The sequence below is a fragment of the Miniopterus natalensis genome, chromosome 6 (assembly GCF_054644295.1).
Source record: "Miniopterus natalensis isolate mMinNat1 chromosome 6, mMinNat1.hap1, whole genome shotgun sequence".
Lineage (NCBI taxonomy): Eukaryota > Metazoa > Chordata > Mammalia > Chiroptera > Miniopteridae > Miniopterus > Miniopterus natalensis.
The window spans coordinates 4,250,938-4,276,116 of NC_142086.1; the positions used below are offsets into that span (position 1 = coordinate 4,250,938).

Genomic DNA, 25,179 nt, shown 5'->3' on the forward strand with positions numbered 1-25,179 from the left:
CTGTGCACAGCTGTGAAAGGCAACTTAGAAAAAACTCTTGAGCTCCACCTTTCGGGCTCACATGCATTTCCATGGAGAGGCTGTTGCTCAGCTCGTTCCTGCACAAACGCATCCAGTTGGCTAGACGCTAGGACAGGGTCCCTGGGTTACATCAGGGTGGAGCCGAAGACCCCCTTTCCCTAGGACTCTGGGGCTGGCGGGTTCTCTCTGCTGCTTCTCCCTCGGGGTCCACACCCTGACCTCAGCATCTCTCAGTCTTGGCACTATTGGCATTTGGGGGCCGGTGCTTGTCTACGTGGAGGGCAGGTCTCGATGGCACTGTCCTCTTCTTTAATTTATCTACTCAGCTGTTTACTTGGAAGATCATAAATTGTATCTGCTCTGCCCTGATCCTCCTAGGATTTCTCGGGGGTTGTTCAAATTGTCTTCTGACCACCTCAGGAATGTGTGGTGGTGGGTGCCTGTGAGCTCTCTGTTCTGACGGACCTTCCTCTCGGGCTGCTGAAAACTCTCATGTATTTTTCTTTTTCTTTGTTGGTTTGCTGGTGCTCAAGATGGTGGGACACCCCCGGGTTGCAGTGCTGTGAGTGGCAGGAGGTAAGCAAGCTCGGGGTGGGCCTCTCACCCGGTGTTCAAGGAGCCCAAGCTCACGCCTGTGGGGTCAAGCAGGTCAGCCTGCTCCCCTCCCATCACCAAGAGCCACAGACTTCTACAAGCAAACCTCTTCTGAGGACTCAGAGCTTTCTGACTTCATCTACAAACATCTCGGAAGCTGGGGAAGGGGTGCTGCTCCTGCTACTCGGTTCAGAGAAGGTGCAGTGCCTGTTTTTCCTGTGGGGGCTGCAGGCCGAGGCTCGCCTGCACTTAGCTGCATCCAGGCCCCAGCTGCCCGTCAGGCCGATCGCAGTGTGGAATGAAGGGCAGGCGGCCCAGCTGAGGTCACCACTTTCCAGTCATTTGCCTCTAAACCATAGTTTGGTTTTTTCTTTTGGAAAATAAAGGTGTTAGTTAAATGGTTCAAAGTCTTTTTGCAAAAACATCCTACAATTTTACTATTTTAAATCACTCCTTATAGCATCTAAAAGCAATGTGCAGACATTGTCTGGCTCCTGGTTGAATAGAACAGCTATAAAAAATTTTATGAGACAGTTTGGAAAATTTAAATCTAACTATATTTGATAAAGTTTAAAAATTATAGTAGGTTTCTATTGTTGCCATAACAAATTAGCACAAACTTAGTGGCTTAAAACAGCACAAATGCACTGCCCCGCAGCGCTGTAGGCCAGAAGTCTGACGTGAGCTTCAGGGCTGCACTCCTCCCGCAGGCTTGAGGAGACTCAGTGTCCCAGTCCTGCCCCTGTGTACAAGGCCACCCACAGTTCTTGGTTCACAGTCACTTTCCACCATCGTCAAAGCCAGCAACACTAACTCTGTATCTTCTGTTCATAGTCCTATCTTTCCCTGACCAGAGCCCAGAAGGCTCTCAGCCCCAAGAGACCCTGTGATAAGATGGGCCACCCAGATAGTGGGGGGTGATGCTCACACTACTGGGTCCTTGACTTAGAGCAGCAAGTCCCTCACTGCCATGTAGGGTGACAGTCACAGGCCTGGCCAGCAGGACCTGGCGTCTTTGGAAGACATTATTCTGCCTACCACAAAAATTACTGTTAATATTTTAGGTGTGGTGAAGGCACTGGGGTTATGTTTAAAATCACATGTTTAAAATAGAAATCTGTTCATAGCTTCTTTATTTGACTGAGGATCCAGGTCAGGTCTGCACGTTCCCTTTAGATAATGTAAGGAGTGCTTTAAAATAATAATATAGGATATTTTTATTGAAAAATAATTCTAGCTAGGAATTAGAAGAAATGATAGAATTAGGAAAAAAATCACATTTGTCAGTCTTTATTTTTAAGATGTCTTATTTTTGTCCTAAATTTTTTGAAGAAAAAAGTCTGGAGATATCAAAGGAATACTACTTTTTAATTATTATTTTATTTTCATCTCTCCCCATATCCCCCCTCCCCTTCCCTCCGAGGCCTGTCGGTCTGTTCCGTCTGTCCGTGCTTCTGGTCCTGTTCTGTATACCTTACATCTACACATCTTACGATGTGCTCCCCATGCCAAGTCCAGTAAGCATCTGTCATGGCTAAAGGTAGCACACCACCAGCTTCATCTGTTTCTCTGAGACTGGTTTTGTTTTATTTATTCATTTGTTTTGATTTTTTAAAAAATTCCAAATATAAATGAAATCATACGGTATTTGTCTTTCTCTGTCTGACTTATTTTACTTAGCATAATACTCTCTAGGTCCATCCGTGTTGTCTCAAATGGCAGGATTTCATTTTCCTATTGATGAGTAATATTCAGTTATACATATGTGTGTGTATATGTATATATACATATAATATCTACATATACACACACATATATTATACTTTCTTTATCCATCCACGTATCGATGGACACCTCGGTTGTTTTCGTATCTTGGCTATTGTAAATAATGCCACAATGAGCCTGAGGGTGCATATATTTTTCTAATTAATTTTTTCCATTTCTTCAGCTAAATACTTGGAAGTAGAATTGTGGATCACACGGTGGTTCTATTTTTAGTTACTTGAGCGATCTCCACACTGTTTTCCACGGTGGCTGCGCCAATTTGCGGCCCCGCCAACAGTTTACCAGTGTTCCGCTGTCCCCATGTCCTCATCGCCAACTATTCGCTGACATCCTGATTGTAGCCACTCTGCAGGCGTGAGGCGGTTTCTCACCGTAGTTTTGATTAGATTTTCCCTAATGATTAGTAATGTTGAGCATCTTTTCACGCGTCGGTTGGCCATCTGTAGGTCTCCTTTTGGAGAAATGTATCTTCATGTCCTCTGCCCATTGTTTGATTGGATTGTTTATTTTTTTGTTTCTGCTTTGTGTGAGCCCTTATGTATTCTGGAGAGCAACCTTTTATAAGATCTATCATTGTGAATATCTTTTCCCATTCAGTAGGCTGTCTTTTCATTTAAGTTGATAGTTTCCTTTGCTGGGCAGAAGCTTTTTAGTTTGATGAAGTCCTACTTGTTTATTTTTGCTTTTGCTTCCCTTGCTTGAAGGCATATATCCAAAAAGACATTAGTAAGACTGATGTCAAATAGTTTATTCTCTATGTTTTATTCTAGGAGTTTTATGGTTTAAGGTTTTACATTTAACTCTTTAATTCATTTTGAGTTTATTTTTGTATATGGTGTGAGAGAGTAGCCTAGTTTCATTTCTTTGCACGTCTATGTATGTAAGTGTCAATTTTAACGAAACAAATAGATTCAGACAATAAACATCAATGAATGAAACAATTACATGAAGCATCATGGGGAAATTCACAATGAGGAATCAGGGTGTCACCACCCGAACCACCGATCACACTTAGCATCACTAAACGTCAACACCCAGAGAACGTAGCTCCTGATACGCCTGATACACATGATCTAGACATCAACCCATAAGCAATGTTTTTGCAAAAACAGATCAACGTGAACCCGATCAAGACTTTTGGAGATGACTTGCACTTACAGAAGTGTGAGGACACAGCAACAGGGAAATGACAACACAAGTAAGCAGACAGATGCAGAACTGACCAAACCCCTCAACAAGTCAGCAGCATGGAGGAAAGACGGGGGAGCTCTAGCTTTGAACTAGAGGAGATGCAGAGATATAACAACTAACTGTCACCTGTGAACCTTGTTTGGGTTCTGATTAAAGAGAAAAGGCAAAAATAGGGAAACTTGAATGTGGAATGGGTATTGTATGATACCAATGGAGTGTGGAAGTTTTTGCAGGCTTGATAGTGGCTGCATGGTTATGTAAAATAATACCCATAATTATAGAGAGGTATACAAAAATACATAGAAATAAAATGGCAATGCCTGAGATTTGCTTTTATAAATTACTACCTTCTGCCTATGAATATAAATATAAAAGTATATTTGTGTTTTATCCAAAGCAAAATTATCACATTATATATATTACATTTCCAACTCAAATGAAGCAACTCACAAATGAGTGGGTTGGTCAAAAGAGCATCCAGAGGAGAGAAACAAGCTGGCGGAGTAGGTAACACTGCGCCCGCCGCCTCCCGCAACCACATCGGAATTACAACTAAAACACAGAACAACCATCACTCAGAAACTCCTGACATCTGGCTGCACAGAAGCCCCACAACCAGGGAGCCGAAAAAGCATAGAGGCCCGTAGGAGGGGGAGACACTGGCGGACCGGGGCTGAATCAGGGAGACTCGCCACGGGCCCACCCCCTGTGCAGCGGGTTAAATCGGGGAGGGAATCTCGGCGGCGGAGGTTTCCCGGAGGAGTGACGGGTCCCAGCCTCACACCAGGCCCCCAGCCCAGGGCTTCAGGGCCAGGAAGAGATGTCCCCACAACTCCGGGCTGTGACACCAGCGGGGACAGTCCCTGAGGGTCGCGGAGGCCGAGAGAGCCCCAGCAACTCCTCTAAAGGGCCCCGCACGGACTCACTCGGACGCTCCCTCTGAGCCCAGCGCCGGGCGGCAGCCTGAAAGGACCCGGGACACTCGGGGGGGAACTAACCTGCCTGGAATCTGGGTGAGAGGTGGAGGGCGGCTTCCTCCCGGGCAGAGGGGCTGGCGGAGGCCATGGCTCCTGTGGCGAGTCCTCCCCACACAGCCTCCCCGGCAGGCAGGGGCCATGTTTGAATCGCCAGCACCTCACGCACACCTTTGGCCCCGCCCCGTGATTCCCGGAGGCCCCGCCCTCCCCGCTGCAGCTCATCCAGGCCATTTCCAGGGGCTTTTCTGTGCAAGTGGCCTCTCCAGCCCCATGTTTAGGACTTTCCTAAAATCTCTCAAACAAGCAGCAGCGGGCCCCATATGGCTTGATAAGTGGCCTCAGGCCTGGCACTGGCGGCAGCTGCACTGGCTCATAGCTGGGCCTCTCCTGGGCACCTCCAAGCCCAGCACAAGTAGCAGCCAACTACGGTTTGCTGTGGAGCTCATGCTGGGTGGCCCTGGGCAAGACACTGGCACAGGCTGACTTTGCACCTCCCGGGAGGCCCCAGAGACAGTGCACCTGGTGGTCAGACTCGACCACCCTGAATTACAACCCTACCACATCCATGGGTGACACTCAAGGGGTGCACTTGGTGAATACCAAACCTCCACCGAAGTAAATCCTGCTCCATAGGGGTGTCTCCAGCACAGCAGCTCTCTGGTTGTAGCTGCAGCTGGACCTCACAGCCGATTGGCCTGGGGGCCAATTCCTCCCAGTGACACCAACGGCAACCAAGGCTCAACTACAATAGGACAGTGCACACAGCCCACACAGGGGAGCACCTAGAAGGCCCAGCTCAGCTGACTGGGGAGGCTGAGCCTCTTGACCCTACAGGACACCTACCACACAAAGCCACTTTACAAATTCCAGGAGACAGAGCAGCTCTGCCTAATACATAGAAACAAACACCAGGAAGCCACCAAAATGTGGAGGCAAAGAAACATGTCACAAAGGAAAGAACAGAAGAAATCTCTAGAAGATGAACTAAATGAAATAGATGAAAGCAACAGATACAGAGTTCAGAATTTTGTTTATAAGGATGTTTAAGCAGACTGTTAGGGAAATAACTGAGAAAATCGATAACAAAATAAAGTACCAATTTGAAATGAAGGCTACACGAACTGAAATGAAGAATAATTTACATGGAATCAACAGTAGAGTAGAGGACACTGAGAATCAAATCAGCAATTTGGAACATGAGGAAAGAAAAACACCCAACCAGCCCGGCCGGACGTGGCTCAGCGGTTGAGTGTCGACCTGGGATCCAGGCGATCAGGGTTCGATTCCCGGTCAGGGCACATGCCCAGGTTGCGGGCTGCAGCGATCAATGACTCTCTCATCATTGATGTTTCTATCTCTCTCTCCCCCTCCTTTCCTCTCTCTGAAATCAATAAAGACATTTAAAAAAAAAAAAAAGAAAAAGAAAGAAAAAGAAAAAAGAATCCAGGAATATGAAGATAGCCTAAGGAGCCGCTGGGACAACTTCAAGAGGCCCAACATTTGTATTATTGGGGTGCCAGAAGGAGAGGAAAGAGACCAAGAAATTGAAAACCTATTTGAAAAAATAATTACAGAAAACTTCCCCGACCTGGGGAAAGAAATAGACTTACAAGTGCAGGAAGCACAGAGGGTCCCAAACAAGAGGAACCCAAAGAGGCCCACAGCAAGACACATCGTAATTAAAATGCCAAAGGTTAAAGACAAAGAGAGAATCTTAAAAGCAGCAAGAGAAAAGCAATTAGTAGGTAACCGTTAGCTGATTTCTCAACAGAAACCTTGCAGGCCAGAAGGGAGTGGCGAGAAATATTCAAAGTGATGTAAAACATGGAACTACAACCAAGATTGCTCTACCCAGCAAAGCTATCATTTAGAACTGAAGGTCAGGTATAGAGCTTCACAGATAAGAAAAAGCTAAAGGAGTTCATCACCACCAGACCATCACTACAGGAAAAGTTGAAGGGCCTTCTTTAAGAAGAAGCTAATGAACAAAAGAATCTGACCAACTAAATAGATCCAGAGACATTGACACATGCAACAGATGATCATATTTCAGAGGGAAGGGGGGGTGTGGAGGGTTGGAAGAGATTAACCAAAGAAGTTATATGCATATATGCATAACCCATGGACACAGTTAATAATGGGGTGAAAGCCTGGGGAGGGGGTGGGAGCAAAGTGGAGGGGGTCAGTTGGGGGTAAAAATGGGACACCTGTAATAGTCTCAACAATAAAGATATATTAAAAAATAATAATAATAATAAAAAAAGAGCATCCCACTAAACGGAAATGTAAATTCAGGAAATCCGTCACTGTTCCCAGGAAAACTAGCAAAAGTGTACCTCTCACATGGTGACGATAAACTAGCAGCCCCAATTTATTGTAGCATAAAGTAACAATACGACAGTTGAAAAGAACACTATAATATCTCATTTAATCCCTATAAAGGAACTCTAACATAAGTCTTAGTATCCTCATTTTAGAGATGAGGAAACCGAGGCTCCTGAGTTGGAAACAATGGGGCTTCAAATGCAGGCCTGTCCGCACCACAGCCAGTGCTCCTAAGCAATATACCCTGACTGTTCTGTTCATGCAGGAAGTGTTTACTATGTACTTTGCAAAACTCAAAGGGCCTTTTGTGTTCTTGAGACACCTCCAAATGCTTTCTTAGGTATAGTCATTAAATATTATTTAATGTTTAGAGTGATAAAGAAATGAATCCTATTAAGCACTATGTATATTTTGACTTGTTTAATTGGAGAATTAAACTAATAATTTACATTAACTAGATTTTTAAACTCTAAACTTAATGAAAAGAAGAGTGGACTGTATTTCCTCAACTGGCTACACAAGTCTGTAAGTATTACTTTTAGATAAGTGTTTATTTCTGATACTGAGTTTACCCAATTTAGGGACAGTAAATGCACCAACATAAACAGGGCTAACATAAAATAAATGTCAAATTTCTTGAATTTCTGACAAGCTGTATAAAACAGAGCAGTAATGGACATTAAAAAAACAGCACTGAGGTTGCCAGACTTTGAGAACTTGTTACTCATGTTCTACTGCGGAAAAGAACACAACAGAGACCCTTGGCCAGGAGTTTATTTAATCTGATTCTCTAAGTCAGAGGCTGCAGTAGTTATAGTTTGGACAACACATGCATGATACTGAAATCATGCAGAGATTCACTCTTGTTGCTCTTTGCTTCTGAAGCATGGGTGTACATTAGTTCATGGGTTATTATGTGCTGGAGCAAAAAATAAGGCTGAAAAGAGACTTTAGAGAGAAAATTTCACACATAGTTTAATATTATAAAAATAGTGTCTGTTTCACCAAATGCCCGAGTTCACATGGTACATTGTATCTGTGCTTAGCTCTTCTCAGTGTTAAACTGTGGTATTTGCATTAAGGCTTGTATTTGGGGTGAAATCTAGGAAAGCCTAAGTCAAAGAAAGAGTGAGCAGCATGGTGGCTGCCAGGCACCGGGAGTGGCAGAAAAGGGGTGATGCTAGTCAAAGGGCACAGACTTCCAGCTATAGAATGAATAGGTTCTGGGCATCTAAGCTGCAACTTGTAGACATAGTTCACAATGCTGTACTACATACTTGAAAGCTGTGAAGACAGTAGATCTTCAATCTACATTTTCTACACATTAAAAATGGGTAATTATGTACGGGGATAGAGGTGTTAACTAACCTCGTGGTAATCCTTTCCCAATATGTATTAAGTCATCACACTGCACACCCGAAATGTACATATTATATATCAACAATACCTCAGTAAAGCTAGAAAAAGGGTCATATCCATACTGCCCTATAGCAGCATTATCCAAAAAAATCTAATGTAACCCACATACGTAACTTTCTATTAACTACATTTAAAAAGTAAAAATAAATAAGTAGAATTAATTTTCATAGTATATTTCATTTAAATTGATAAATGTTATCAAAATGTAATCAATATAAAATTATCAATAAGATATATCTTTTCATAAAAGAGTTTGAAGTCCAGGGTGTATTTTATACTTCCCACCCATCACTTTGGCCTCACCACATCTCAGGCAGCCACCTGCGACTCGTGGCCCCTTCCCGGGCCTGGCAGGATTCTGGTAAGCCCCTGGTGTTAAGTCAACACAATCTGGGTTAATTTTCTTTTCTTTCTTTCTTTTTTTTTTTGTTTGGTTTATTATCTTTATTGTTGAAAGTATTACAGATATCCCACTTTTTCCCCCCCATTGATCCCCTCCACCCCACATCTGCCCCACCCCAGGCCTTCACCACACTATTGTCTATGTCCATGGGTTATGCATATAAGCATATTAGTTCTTTGATTAATCTCTCCCCACTCCCCCAACCCTGCCTTCCCACTGAGATCCCTCAGTCTGCTCCATTCTTCTATGCTTCTGGATCTATTTTGTGCCTCAGTCTATTTTGTTTATTAGATTCCACCTATGAGTGAGATCATGTAAAACAGAATCAGATAGTTTACTAAAAATTTTTCTTGCTTTTTGAGGTAGGCCTGTAGTGCTATGAACTTCCCTCTTAAGACTGCTTTTGCTGTGTCCCATAGATTTTGGGTTGTTGTGTGTTCATTTTCATTTGTTTCCAGGTAGTTTTTGATTTCTTTCTTGATCTTATTGGTAACCCATTTGTTATTTAATAACATGCTATTTAGCCTCCATGTGTTTGAATGCTTTTGAGTATTTTTACTGTAGTTGCTTTCTAATTTCATGCCATTGTTGTCTCAGATGCTTGATATGATTTCAGTCTTCTTAAACTTGTAGAAACTTGTTTTGTGTCTTAACATATGGTCTATCTTTGAGAATTACCCATGTGCACTTGAGAGGAATGTATATTCTGCAGCTTTGGGGTAAAATGTTCTGAAAATATCAATTAAATCCATCTGATCTAGTGTTCTATTTAGAGTCACTGTTTCTGTGTTGACTTTTTGTCTGGAAGACCTATCCAGTGAAGTTAGTGGGGTGTTTAAGTCCATGACTATGACTGTATTGCTGTTGATCTCTCCTTTAAAGTCCTTAAGGTTATTATTGATAGGTCCTTCTTTATTGCCATTTTAATTCTTTATGCCTCTGTTTCTCTCTCTATTTCTTCTTATTATTACAGCAGTCCCTTTAACATTTCCTACAATACTGGTTTGGTGGTGATAATCTCCTTTAGTCTTTTTTTTTTTTTGTCTGGGAAGCTCTTTATTTCACCATCTATTTTGAATGATAGCCTTGCTGGGTAGAGTAGTCTTGGTTTCAGATCCTTGTTTTACATTTCCTTGAACACTTCATGCCATTCCCTTCTGGCGTGTAGAGTTTCTAATGACAAGTCATCTGACAGCCTTATGGGAGCTCCTTTGTAGGTTTGCTTTCCTCTTGCTGCCTTTAAGATACTCTCTGTTTTGAATTTTTGGCATTTTAATTATGATGTGTCTGGGTGTGGGCCTCTTTAAATTCTTCTTGCTTGGGACTGCCTGTTCCTTCTGAACTTGTATGACTTTCCCTTCACCAGGTTAGGGAAGTTTTCTGCCATTATTTCTTCAAACAGGTTCTCTAACCCTTGCTTACTTTCGACTTCCTCTGGCACTCCTATGATGCGAATATTGTTACATTTTATTTTGTCCCACAGCTCCCTTAGACTGTCCTCCTGTTTTTTTAATTTTTTTCTTTTTGGATCTCTGATTGAGTGATTTTTTCTACCCTGTCTTCTAATTCACTGATCCTATCCTCAGCTTCCTCTAATCTGCTGTTTATTCCTTCCAATGTATTCTTTATTTCTGCTATGTCATTCTTAACTTCCTTCACAGTTTCCATATCTTTTCTCATCCTATTGAGCATCCTTACAATCAGTATTCTGAACTCTATATCTGAGAGATTGCTTATCTCCATTTCATGTAGCTCTTTTTCTGGGGACTTCTCTTGTTCTTTCATTTGGGGTTTGTTTTTTTTCTCTTCTCATTTTGGCTGCCTATTTGGGTTTGTTTCTATGTATTAGGTAGGTCTGCTAGGACTCTCAGTCTTTTTGGAAGGTTTCTGGTGCAGGCCAATGTCAGATGCAGTTTGTGACTGGTCTTGAGTGCCCTGTTTGGAGCTATCAACAACCCATGGCTTGAGGTCTCCTCTGTTGGAGATGGGTGCATTTACACAAGACCAAGATGCACACCAAAGTCTGCTTTTCCAAGGCCTAGGTCCAGAAGAAGATCAGGCAAAGATTCACAGCACTCCGAGGTCTGCCTCTGCATGCAGGCTGGTTAATCTGATTCTCTTAATGAGCCTCAGGCTGTAGAAACTCCATAGGGTAGGGTGAGAGGCTTTCCAGCAGGGTGGGGCAATTGCTTCCCCTTCAGGCTAAAGCTGCTTAGAAGGTAAATGTCTGCCTTTGACAGATGTCCTCTGCAGTATGGGGGAATGACTTGGCACAGGAATCCAGAGGGGTGTCCTCTGAGCTCTATCTCCAGAGCCCACAATCCCACATTGTCATCACACAGCTCCAGTCCACTCTACTCTCTCTTCGCTGGAGCCCAAGGTGAGCGGCTGCACATGAAGCTTTGTGCATCAGCTCTTTAAGAGGGTGCCTGCATTTCTAACTGCCTCTCCTTGGCAGACAGAAACCCTGCTGCTTTTCACAGCCAAATGTTATGTGGGCACCTTTCTCAGTTCTGGTGCTCTGGGCTGGGGAGCCCAGCTTGAGGTTTATACCCCAGAGTCCTCAGTTGGAACCCCCCACAGCTGACATATCTCTCTAGACCTTTAGCTGCTGACTGTGGGAGCCCAGCAGCCCTCGTATGCCTCTGCACTTCCTACCAGTCTCTATGCGGCCTCTGCTGTAGGTCCTTGGTTATGAGGGTGCTCTCCAGCTTGTCTTCACTTTCCTCCTTGGTTATGAGGGTGGTCTCCAGCTCATCTTCAGTTGCAGCTGACTATTCAGGATATTTTTTCTATATGTTAGTTGTAATTCCAGTTTGGTCCTGGGAGAGTGTCAGTGTAGCTTCCACTCAGTCCACTGCCATCTTTAATCTCTCTGCGTTAATTTTGTTGATAAAAAACAGGACAAGTCTATGAAGCAAGAATTATTTTTTGTTTTAAATAATGCACTAACATTCCCAGAGTTCAAAAGAGTGCAGCTGCATTAGAGTCATATTCAGCTGCATCACATAAATAAGGACATTTTACTCCGAGTAGGAACCAGGGAAGTTGATGGAGTGAGACACCACACAGCCCTCATGTGCTTAAGCCAGTAGCCTCCTGGAGACCTTGGAGGAAATGTCAGATCTGTAAATACCAGGATGAGTTGACAGGACCTTCTGGGTGATTAGTACTTAATGTAATGTGCTGAGTTCTTCCTTTTCCTGAAGGAAGCTCTTACTTTGGACATTCTCCAACCCAAGAAAAGCCACGGTACATGTGATGACTGCTTCTGAGAGTATAATCCATGCCCTGGCACTCTCTGCAATGTGTTAGGCCACCAACTGCCCGGTGAGCAGGGAGAAAGAAATACTGGCTGTGCAGACGAGAAGGGCACATAAGTTTGTTTTAGTTGAATATATCTTTTCCAGAGGACAAAACCCAATACTGCCACCCAGCCGTGCACTGGCAGCTCATCTCTGCGGAGTTCCACCCTCACCTAGGTCTACTGGCCTCTGGCCTTGAGTCCTCCCTGAGGTCACCTGGGTGCTCAGCTGCTCCGCATCTCAGGGTTTAGAAGACATCCCCTTTCACACACCACATGTCGCCTGGCAGTTTCTTCCACAAATTTATTAACTCATTAATTTAACAAGTATTTATTGAAAACCTATTGTTCTAGCGACTAGAAATATGGGAGTGAAAATACCGGGTGAGGGGGCAGAAAAAGTAACAACATCCCCCCTTCTTAAGGACAAAGGCTCAGAAATAAGCAAATGGTGGGTAAGAGTGGCCAGTGCTGTGCGGGAGAGCGAGGCAGGGGAGGGTGCGGTGCATGGGGAGGTGTTGGGGGTGGGATTTTGGATGGCCTGCTTAGGGAAGGTCTCTGAGATGACATCTGAGCCTGAGGGAAGCGAGGGAGGGGGATATACCTGAATTCCTGGGGTGGCAACAGGCTGTGTGTTTAAGGAACAGCACGCGGCTGCCCTGGGCTCCCAGGGTCCTTACGCACCTGAAAGACCTGGCTCCTCATCTCACTGTCCCATAGAAAGGGACGTTTCAGACTCATTAATAAAATCATTATTTTGGTCTAAATTTTTCAAACTGGGACCCAAGTCACTGATAACAGAGATGGAAGGCTCGACAATGGCCTTTGGCCATTTGTAAAATTCGGGAGATTAACTAAAGCGTTGACCCTCAGTTGTTGGGGCGTTTATTGCCATTTTATTGGTCCTTCTCTCCCCTCCCTCGTGCTCCTACCTTCTGCTTCTACACGCAGCTGAAGATGAGCCGGCGCACTGGTCAAGCCCCCCAAGTGCTTCTCTCTCCCCTCTCCTGCCATTTACCATGCAATTTCTTTGGGGCTCGGCTTCTAGCTACCAGCTTCTTGCTAAGAGCTGCTGGTGACCTTCATTTACATCATTAGCAAGGTCTTTGTCAGTGAAAAAGAAAGATATTAAATCAATCAAGCAATAGGCAAACCATCCAACTGGAGGTAAACTGGAAATTGGCTGAGGAGAGTCTGAAACATGCAGGGAGAGTTCGATTTGAGTCTAAATATGTATCGATAAAAGAAAAATAGCGATAGTTAAAAACACCTAGCTAAGGTTAGCTGAGGCTGAATGGGAAAGAATTAATTTAAAGAACACCAAGAAAAAGCGGACCTCGGGAGCATAGGTTCTCTGCGTAAATTGGTGAGTCACCATAATTTAGGCAGTAAACGAATGCCTGTGGGATGAGGTTAACTCAGCGTCTTCAGGTTGCTGAAGACCTTAAACTGCATGGGTTCAGCTGAGAGGAGTAGGCCAGGGGTTCACTGTGCACTCAGCCCCGGGGTGAAGGGCTCACGTGTCCCTGCTCATGTGGTCTCTGCTGCTTGGGGTCTTCTCTAGCATTTGCTGAGTGGGGGCTAGAGCTCCAGAAGGTCTGGTTGAGAGGTTTTGGGTTGAAAAGTAAGTTTCTTCTTTGCTAAAATAAAGGGGTTGGAAGAGTTGAGATCAAATACCTTCCACCTCCAAGAACCTATAAAATCTAGAGGCTGAGTGCTGCCCAGAGTCACTCAGCTGGTCTCTGCCAGACTTGGAAAGGGGACTTGGTTCCCAGGGTTCTCATTATGGCTGGAAGTCAATTCTGTATTTTAAAAAATTCAGTTAGCTCAGCTGTTGACACAATGGAAATAAATAGCCATCTTACCGAGTTGGATTTTTTTCTATTTCATTCAGTTTCCATTTCGAGTAAACATAACCTGAAGAAGGATATCACCAGCCAGGGAAGGAGCAAAGCCTGAACACGATCATGCTTGGAGCTAGCTGCCTCGCTCAGCAGAGCACAACCAACCCAGCCTTAGTGCTGGACAGGAAACAACAGATGCCATGCTTTCAACATTCAGACTTGTGCAAAGGTGACCTGAAACGGAACCCGACCAAGAAAAGCGAAATGCCCATATATGGCAGCAAAGAACCCTAACTAACTAGAAATCACTGATGGACTTGAAAATATTTATCTTGAGCCCATGGCTCCTGTGGCTGCCAAGGGACTCCTACATGTCCCTGGGCTGCGAGAGTGCAGTGTGAACTCTTCCAGTGATGACTGCAGCCTGGTCACCTCCTACCCCGGTGATGGAGCATCTCCCACTGCACATCTGCTGGGGCTCTGATCCGCCGTCTACACCAGAGATTCCAAATCTGAGACCTACTTTTGTTTCATCTTTTTCAAAAAATAGGTCAACACCATATATTAAATTTTTTCTTCTTCTTCCATACTATACGCAAAATAAAACAGATAAAAACTAGGAAAAATATTTGTAACTTAAATTCCAGGAAAAGGGTTATTATCCCTAACATATTGAGAGCATCTAAAGCTTGAAAAGTAAAAGACCAATAGCACCACGGAGAAAGGGCATCTTATAAACAATTGGTTTTTAGGGGGAAAATGCATATGCCCCCTAACATCTGAACAAATGCTCATGATAAGGTATGTGCTCAGTCAAGCCATATGGAAATACAAATCCTTGCCTGCTATATGCGCAAATAGCCAAAACTGTGACAGAATTCCCATCGGCAAGGCTCTGAGAACGGGTCCTGCAATACGCTGCTGGTGTGAATGCAATGTGGTACAAACTATGGAGAGAACTTGACATCTAGGAAAATGACAAATGCATTTACCTTTTAACCTGTTTCTGAAATCTGTTCCAAAGAAACACTGGCAAACGTAAAAAGCTATTAATTGCAACGCCATTCATAATCACAAAAGACAAGAAGGAACCCAAATGGCCTTCAACAGATGGCTGGGGGGGTAAACTGTGGAGTTCTCTGCAGCTATGAGGACAGGAGCATCCAGGTGAGGAGGTAGCATGGCCTAGAGTGTGTGCATGTTTCTGTATTTGCTCAGACTTATAATTAGAAGGAAAAACTGAAAACCAGCCAAAACGGTTGAAAAATTAGAGTAGGGGGGACAGGATAGAAGCTAGATTTTTTTTCCCCCCTCTGGTTTTCATTTTGGAACTTTGTAGAGATTTAATCTGATTTTAAAACAAAATGTAAAAGCAAAATGAAACAAATGAACATTTTGTTTATTAACTTGTGACTTAACCACACACAGGAATTCTTTTAAAAGCTATTAAAACAGGATAGTTTTTAACTATTTAACCCCAGTGGATTATATCCAAAAGTTTAGTAAAAACACCAGTGAAATCTTAAGCAGTTTATAATAATATTTTAGTAATAATAAGGTTTATTAATAATATTTATTATAATTTTGAATATATATTTTAAGCAAGTTAGAAATTTTAATAATATAATAGGAAGAAGAAAAGTAGCAGAGAAAAATGAAAATGCAAACAAAAATTCAAGGCAGTTAAGTAAATTTGAATTGAAAATATTAATGTGAATTTATAATATGATTTCTCCTTCAAAACAAAAATATCTAGAAAAATCCAATTTGGTTGCAATGAAAACCCCTAGTACCCAAATTTTGGTCTAAATACAGGGGTGGACAAAAGTAGACTTACAGTTGTGAATACACAAAATACAGAGTTTATTCTTATATTCTTATTAATTATTCTATTATTTTCCATCTGAATAGCTGTAAACCTACTTTGCGCACCCTGTATACTTTCCTTTTAGAAATAACCAAGGCTTCTTGGGGAAATGGCTGGTTCTAAGTGAGGGCAGAGAACACACACAAGACAAGGTTGAAACATCCAGTCCTACCACAAACCAAGAAACCTGTGAAGGCCCAGTGGGGTCATGACAGAAAGACAGGGGAGAAACGGAGGGGCCTCCCGGTGTCAAAGACAGGAAAGTGTGACCATTGGAGAGGATAATGACAGCAATGGGGTGAAACTCACCAACTCTGTTAAACCCAAGTGTTGATACAAGAATTTCCTTAGTCATATATGGAGGGTGCTGGGAAACAACTCATTATTCTGAAAATTAGTAAATCAATGGAAAGCATCGTTCACTTACCCTGCTCTTTTGCTCAAATATCATGGGTTCATATCAATGGTTAATCACAAAAATTGCTCCTTTATCGGAGACTGCCAGCTAGTACATGCGGAAGGTAGGACAGAGCTAGGATAGCCCCAGTGCATACGCCCCGGTCAGTCTGGGACGAGCAGTGACCATCAATGAGACCTGGAGCCACCGGCTACCTGGGCTTTACGTGGAGAGCTTCTCAAGCTTCCACGTGCATGTCACTCACGTGGGGCTCTGGTTGAATTCTGGGACCGGGTTCAGTAGGGCTGGGGTTGAGCCTGAGACGCTGCCTTTATAACAGGCCACCACGCGGTGCCAAAGCTGCTGCTGAGAGGGAGGAGCCCCTGCCCCTGGGCGCTGGCCTGGCACTCTCCGCCGGGCTCGGTGCTCTCCTGTTGAACAGGGCAGCTCCACAGAGCAACAGCGCTCAAGGTCACCGGTGACCACGATGGATTATACAAAAATAAGACTGCTCTGTAATCACCTGAAACACGAGGAGGGAACACTGTCCAAAGCCCTCCCTGACCAGCTCCCTCCGCTCCCCAGCTGCAGCTCCAGGCGCAATCCAGGCCTCCTTCCTTCTAGGTAAGATTTCCTGAAATGCCAGCTGCCTCCGGCCCGGGGGCATCCAGCCCAGAGGAAGACCCAAAGCCACCACGCGTGAGCCCAAGTCCTGTGACAAGCTCCTTCCAACACCCCGAGACACTCTCAGTACGCCGTGTAGTAAGCACACCCTGCCCGCTACAGGCGCGGCCTGTGGCCTCTGCGGGAGCCTCAGCTCAGTGGTGCGAGGACCCGTCTGACCGCCCAGCCACAGTCACCGCTGCTTCCCAGCCACAGTCACCGCTGCTTCTCAGTCACAGTCACCGCTGCTTCCCAGTCACAGTCACCGCTGCTTCTCAGCCATAGTCACCGCTGCTTCTCAGTCACAGTCACCGCTGCTTCCCAGCCACAGTCACCGCTGCTTCTCAGTCACAGTCACCGCTGCTTCCCAGCCACAGTCACCGCTGCTTCTCAGTCACAGTCACCGCTGCTTCCCAGCCACAGTCACCGCTGCTTCCCAGCCACAGTCACCGCTGCTTCTCAGTCACAGTCACCGCTGCTTCCCAGCCACAGTCACCGCTGCTTCCCAGCCACAGTCACCGCTGCTTCTCAGTCACAGTCACCGCTGCTTCCCAGCCACAGTCACCGCTGCTTCCCAGCCACAGTCACCGCTGCTTCTCAGCCACAGTCACCGCTGCTTCTCAGTCACAGTCACCGCTGCTTCTCAGTCACAGTCACTGCTGCTTCCCAGCCATAGTCACCGCTGCTTCCCGATATGACCCAGCCCAGCCCCGCTGCAAAGTGTTCTTGCCAAAAAATAAACGATAAATCTGAACCCGATTAAGTCTCCCGATGTAACCATTAGTTTACAAGAAATACGGGGGACAGAGGAACAAATAAGGAACCATATTCAGTTCAACCACAAGGTAAATTGCTTTTTCCCCCCAACAAATTAATGGCCAGAAAAAAAAAAGAAGATGGGGGAACATATAGATAAAAAGAGACCCAACAGTCCATCGATCAATTGTAATGTGCATCCCTTATTTGGGTCTAATTTGTACAAACTGCTCCACAAACTAGTAATGGTAATGACAAAGGAGGAGGTACAGGTGCATGTGGCTGAGAATGCTGGCCGCATTTGATAACTGCTAACGGGTAGTAAACAATTATTTTTATTCCCCATAGTCTTAATATGTTTGAAAAGTGCCATAGCAAATAATTTTTACCATTTAATTCAATAAATCAGCTTTGAAAAAAAGACGTAAAAAAAAAATTAAGGACTGTAGCTCAAAATGGTTACATATTCTAGAAAAATAAACTATAATAAATTTTAAAGCGTGTTTTTTACAACTGAAGTTGCTTTCAGATCCGTTTATTGAGCTATTAAAATAGTCACCTGTTTCTTTTATTTTCTTTCTTTCTTTTTTTTGTAACCACTAACAATATGTCAACTGCAAGTGAACAGGAATAAGAAATTACTATGTAGACTTGGATGATGGTCTTAGAAAAACATTTAATTTAAATGTTTGAATCTTCAGAAGGAAACATGTTGTTTGAGTAATTACCTGGGTCTGTGGCCGACATCAGTGAACCAAAAAACAAGCAGTCAGTGAAATGGAAGTCCTCGTTTCCCAGCTGGCCGGCGTGCACCATGGCTTTCACAAAGCCGTACACAATGACCCTGTTGAAGAGAAATGAGATTTCAAGCACCAGGCCGAATCCTGCGCAGACACGTGCCACCACAGCTGACATTCGCCCCGCTTCCGAAACACGCGCCATGCGCCAGGGACACGCGCTGCCACCCACGGCCAAGCTCGCTGCCAGGGCACGGTCTAAACCTCCTGTCCCTGAAAGACACTGGTCCCAAATGTCACCTGGAAAAAGGTAGCAGGACATTTCACAGTGTATTTTAATGAAAGCGAGATAAATCTAAAGGACATGAAAAGAATCTGTTAAACACAGCAGAGCAAATCACGCTCACAAACATAGCGCTGGGTTGACGCAGGTAAATAGATTGCTTTCCAGTTTTCATGGTTTTGTCTGCTACGGTGTCTGAAAGGGTTTACGTTTCTAGTCTGTCACTGCGATGAGAAGGCTACTGGCCACTCACAGGGCAGGCAGTCGACCAGCTACTTTACAGCAGAGTCTCTGCTACCGAGGTGCCAGGTCACCCGGGTGGGCTGAGCGTCACTGGGGGGCAGAGGGCCCGTCGGTGAGCACACTGCTGGAAACGAACCTGGAATGCTTACGTTTCGGTCTTGCAATGAGAGCTGTTGTTTTTTTCATGAAATTATAAGGTTTATACACTTACCCAGCCTACTCCATGGAATGCAAATTGCCTGCTTTGGTGGTCATTTGCCTCTATTGCTTTTAAACTGTACTTAATTATTTAGCTGACTGACGGACTTTGCTAAAATCCTAGTAGAGGAAATACAGAGATTGGTAGACTGGACAACAGTCAGATCACTACCAGTGACAGTAAGAGACCTTAGAACCTCCAGACCCTCGGACCAGTGTTTAAATATTCACATGTATTTAGAGTTAGTTTCTTAAAAAATGTGCTAAGCTTGCAAGCATGGCTAAAAAGGCGAGAAAACAGATATTGGAAATTATAATGTCAAAGAGAATGCAGATGTTTCAAATTCTGTTAAGAAAAATTTCTGAGAGAATATTTCAGGTACAATTGCACTTAAAACCAGGCTCTACCACTCACTAGCTATATGATTTTAGGGCGCTACTGAAACTTCCTGAGCTTCAGTGTCCTTACGCATGCGGTAGGGGTAACTGTAAGAGAGCCCGTGAGGCTGGTTTACCCTGGGGAGGGTCTGCCGGCTACCGGGGTGTGCGGCCTTCTGACAAGTACCAGGCAGCTTCATTCAGCTTATTTGTTCATTCAATAGACATTAGGCATTTATCACTGAACCCCCTACTATGTGTCAGGCTCATTCCTAGGTGCTTAAGATACATCAGTAAATAAACAAAGACCCCTGCATGCATTTTAGCAAGACAGTAATAAAAATCATCATAAATTTGAATTTTATGTTACCCACATCACTCTTTGAATTGGAACCTACAGGTCCGATCGATGCTGGGACGTTTGGACACTCACAATGTTGCCACGGGGATGCTTTCAGACAGTCATCCCTCATCCTCGGCTGTGTTAGCCCTGATTCACCACAGCCCTTCTCACGTTAGCTACTCTTCAAGTACTGAGCAGACTCTGGGGTTAATATAAACTTTATGACCTATGACTACCTTTCTGAATTCTATACCCATTAGTTAATTTTACAGGTTAGGAACGTGAGGCTTGGAATTAAAATAACTTGCTCCATATTGAATAGAAGCCTTTAGACTGGGTAGGATAAAAAAAATACATGCAATACACTACCCAGGCTTGGCAAGGTTATATGGAAACTAAAAGCTTCATATACTATTGATGTAAATTAATGGTTTCCTATCAATTTATACCAAAAAGCAATCAAATATGAGCCAAAAGATGTGTGTTCATATTACTTCTAATTATTATTATTTGTGAGTAAAAAATTCTAAGCAACCTAAATGTCCAGGAATTAATTACAGAACACATATATGATGACTAATATGCAACTACTAATACAGTAGAAACTGGTAATAAATAATAATTCTAATTTTATAAAAATTAAATATACTTAGGCATACATATAAATAGAAAAAGACCAGAAGCATATAGTCTAGGATATAATAGTGGTTATATAATGAAATTAAATGTGACTATTTTCTTTTCGGTTTTCTGCATTTTTTCCAGTTCTTTTTAGATACTAGTCATAATAACAATGTACATTAGTAAGTGCTATTATGTGACACAATACACATTCATTGTGTCATTTAATCCTCAGAATGTTATGAGTTAATTATCCCTTTTACAAATGAGAAAATTAAGACTCAGAGAGCTAACTTGTTTAAGTTAGTGATAGAGCTGGATTCGAATCCAGACAGTTGGTTGCCAAAACCTACACTATTAACCACCAACTCTATAAGCCTCTTTTATTGCTTTGAAATCAGGAGAAACACTTGGGCATGTACACAAACACTCATGCACACAGTTTTATTTATTTATTTATTTATTTATTTATTTATTTATATTTTTTTAAAAATGTATCTTTATTGATTTCAGAGAGAGGAAAGGAGAGGGAGAGAGAGAGATAGAAACATCGATGATGAGAGGGCCACTGATCAAGCCCACAACCCAGGCATGTGCCCTGACTGGGAATCAAACCCCGATTGCCTGGATCCTTGGTCAACGCTCAACCGCTGAGCCATGCCCGGCCATGCTCACAGTTTGTTTGTTTTTTCAAAAAAAGAAAGTATAAGACTCGTTTAAGTAAACTCCTGGACATAAAATAACTATAGTTCAAATAGCTTCCTTAAGATAACACCAAAAAATATATATAAAAAATAAAGTCCAGTTAGTAAAAAGCTCAATATGGTCATTGTTAACAATGGTCATTATCACTGAAAATTATAATAAGCCAATAATTAGTGTGCATCTTCTATGCCCAGACACTCTTATAAATTGTAGCTATTGTCATTGTTGCTACATTATTATTAATAAAAACTAGTTATAACTATATCATTTAGAAGACTAAAAAATGAACCCATTAAGGAGCTCTGGTCAAGATGGCAGAATAGATGGACACTGTGCTCACCTCCTCCCATGACCACCTCAAAATTATAACTTAATTATAGAATAATTGACCTGGATGACCATCTAAAGACTAGCTGAACAGAAGTCCTGTAACTAAGAATATAAAGAAGAGGCCACATCAAGACTGGTAGGAGGGGCAGAGATATGAAATAGGTTGGTCCCACACCTCCATGTGGTAGCTAAGAATTAGGAGGGATTTCTCAGATGCGGAGGCCCCCACACCAATGCCGGGAAAAGGGGCCCAAAAAACATCTGGCTATTAAAACTAGCAAGGATTCCATCTGTCCAGGTGAGACGGAAGTCTGTTAGAAACCCAAGCATCCTCTTAAAGGGCCTGCTCATAGACTCTTGCTCTCAGGCACTCACCCTGGGCTTTAGTGGAGAGACAGTGGCTTGGGGGCACCAGACACATACAGGGAGAAACTGAGTTGTGTGGCTTCAGGGTGAGGGCTGCAGGGATGGCTGCCATAGTCCCTGAGTTGAGCCTTCCATCCTCACAACCAAATTCGAATCTACATTCTTCTGGTGAACACCACTAGCTCCAACCTGCAACTACTGAGACCCTACCCTGCCACAAAGGTTCACAGGCCCCTGGCAGGTGTTTGCTGGACTCAATGTAAACTGTGACTTTTAATGAGTGGCCTCAGACTCAGCACTGGCACCAAATCTGAATCTGCATTAACCTAGTGAACACCATTCACTCCACCTTGGTGACTCCCTGAGAGCTTGCCTCCCCTAACTCATGCACCACATGAGGATCTTTCAGTAGCTGAGTTATGCAGGCAGCAGGCAAGAGGTAGCAGGTCTCAGGGAGCCCTGTGCCTTTTGCTGACATGCCCCAGGCCCGATATTAGTGGCAGCTGGCCTTGAATCCCAGCATGGCTTTCTCATGCACATCCAGGTCCAGCACAGGCAGCTACCAACTGTGCATGGCTTTGTAGCTCCTAACAGGTAGTCTTGGGTTAATCAAAGGCAGCATCTGCCATTAGCCTGCAATGAAGCCCCTCTCAAAAAGCTTCAGAACCAAAACACCTGGTGGCCAGCTTAAAGCCACAATAGAATAACACCCAATTAGCTCCACTAGAAGTATACCCAAAGGGTGGTCTCAGCACAATCCAGAACCTGCTGGGGTGAATCCCACTCCATGGAGTCAGCCTCCACACAGAAGCTTGTACACTGTGGTTGTGGCCAATTCTCAAAGCCAGTCCGCCTGAGGGTTAATCCAATACACTGCCATGCTAACAGCAATCAAGGCTCAGCTAAAGCAGAAGAGTAAACACAACCCACACAAGGGATAATCATGGAGCACCTGACTTAGGTGATCAGGAAGACTGTGCCACTGGGCCCCACGGGATACCTACTACAAAAAGCCACACTTCTATGACTAGGAGACAAAGCAGATCTACGTACTATATAGAAACACACACAACAAGGGAACCCAAATGAGGAGATAAAGAAACATGCCCCAAATAAAAAAACAGGAAATATTCTGAAACAGAACTAAGTGAAATGAAGGAAAGCAATCTACCAGAAACAGAGTTCAAAACACTGGTTATAAAGATGTTCCACAAATTTAGTGAGAACTTCAACAAAGAGATACTAAGCATAAAAAAGTACATAGAAACCATAAATAGAACCAGTCTGAAATGAAAAATACAGTAACTGAAATGAAGAATACACCAGAAGGAATGAACAGCAGGTTAGATGATGCAGAGGATAGAGTCAGTAGTTTGGAAGACAAGGTAACAGGAACATCCAACCAAAACAGCAAAAATAGAAGAAGAAAATGAAGATAGTTTAAGGGACCTTTGGGACAATAGTCACATCATAGTGGTGCCAAAATAGAGGGGGTGAGAGAGAGAGAGAGAAAGCAATTGAGAACCTATTAAAAAATATAATGATTGGAAACCTCTAACTTGGAGAAGAAAATAGATATATAAATCCGGGAAGCACAAAGAATCCCAAATAAGATGAACACAAAGAGGCCCACACCAGACACATCATAATTAAAATGCCAAAAGTTAAAGACAAAGAGAGAGTCTTAGAAGCAACAAGAGGGAGCAGTTAGTTATCTACGAGGGAGCTCCCATAAGACTGTCAGCTGATTTCTCAGTAGAAAGTTTTCAGGCCAGAAGGGATTGACATAAAATACTCAAAGTGATAGAAAGCAAGGAACTACGAACAAGATTAGTCTACCCAGCAAGGCTATAACTTAAAATTGAAGAAGAGATGAAGAGCTTTCCAGACAAGATAAAGCTAAGAGAGTTAATCACCACCAAATCAGCATTACAAGAAATGTTAAAGGACTTCCTTAAGAAGGAAAAAAAGAACATAAATATGAATAATAAAATGGCAATATCTATGTACTTATCAATAACCACTTTAAATGTAAATGAATTAAATGCTCCAAACAAAAGACATAGGGTAGCTGAATGTATAACAAGACCCATACATATGTTATCTACAAGAGAGAGACCCACATTAGATCAAATGACACACAGAGACTGAAAGTGAAGGGATGGAAAAAGATATTTTATGCAAATGGAATTAAAAAAAAAAAAAGCTGGGTAGCAATACACATTTTAGACAAAATAGAATTTAAAACAAAGGCTACAATAAGAGACAAAAAAAGAACATTTCATAATGATAAAGAGATCAATCCAACAAGAGGATATAATCCTTGTAAATATTTATGCACCCAATGTAGGGGCACCTAACTATATAAAGCAAGTATTAATGAACATAAAGAGAAAATTAACAAGGAAACAGTGGCCTTAAATGACACATTAAAACAGATGTATTTCATTGATATTTCACCCCAAAGCATCGGAATATACATTCTTTTCAAGTACACATGGAAAATTTCCCAGAGTAGACTACAAGTTAGGCCACAAAACAAGTCTCTATAAACTTCAAAAGACTGAGATCGTAACAAGCACCTTCTCCAACCACAATAATATAAAACTAGAAATCAGTTACAAGAAAAAACTGAAAAACACAAAAACATGGAGGCTAAATAACAGGTTATCAAACAATCAATGGGCTAACAATAATATCAACAAAGAAATCAAAAGTTACCTTGAGAAAAATAAAAATGGGAGCAAAAAAACCTAAAACCTATGGGGCACAGAGAAAGGAGTCCTAAGAAAGAATCATAGCATTGCAGGCCCACTTTAAGAAACAAGAAAAATCTCAAATAAACAATCTGACCTTACACCTAAGGGAACTAGTAAAAGAACAAGAAAAGCCCAAAATAGGTTGAAAGAAGGAAATAATAAAGATCATAGCAGACATAAACAAAATAAAATTTAAAAAAAATACAAAAGATCAATAAAACCAAGAACTGTTTCTTTGAAAAGATAAACAAGATTGATAAGCTTTTTACCAGACTCATCAAGGAAAAAAGAGAGAGGACCCAAATAAATAATATCAGAAATAAAAGAGAAGTGACAACTTAAATCACAAAAATACAAAGCATTATAAGAAAATACTACAAAAAATTATATGCCAAAAATTAGACAATCTGGAAGGAATGGTTAAATTCCTAGAAACATTCACTCTTCCAAGACTGAGTCAAGAATAAACAGAAAAAGAATGAACACCTATTCTCAAACTATTCCAAAAAATTCAAGAGGACAGAAGACTCCAAAACTCATTTGACAAGGCCACCATGATCCTGATTCCAGAATCAGAAAGAGACATTGCAAAAGAAGACAATGATAGGCCAATATTCCTGAGGAACATAGATGCAAAAATTCTCAACAAAATATTAGCAAACTGAATTCA

The 25,179-nt window shown here is 42.7% G+C and overlaps 1 protein-coding gene across 1 annotated transcript in view; it reads right to left on the reverse strand.

The window, feature by feature from the left end:
- SLC9A9 (solute carrier family 9 member A9) overlaps positions 1-25,179 on the reverse strand; it is a 484,070-nt gene that overhangs the window by 353,442 nt on the left and 105,449 nt on the right. The window contains exon 5 of the mRNA XM_087818510.1: positions 18,275-18,390. Within this exon, the coding sequence (XP_087674636.1) occupies positions 18,275-18,390 (116 nt within the window). The remainder of the gene's footprint in view (positions 1-18,274; positions 18,391-25,179) is intronic.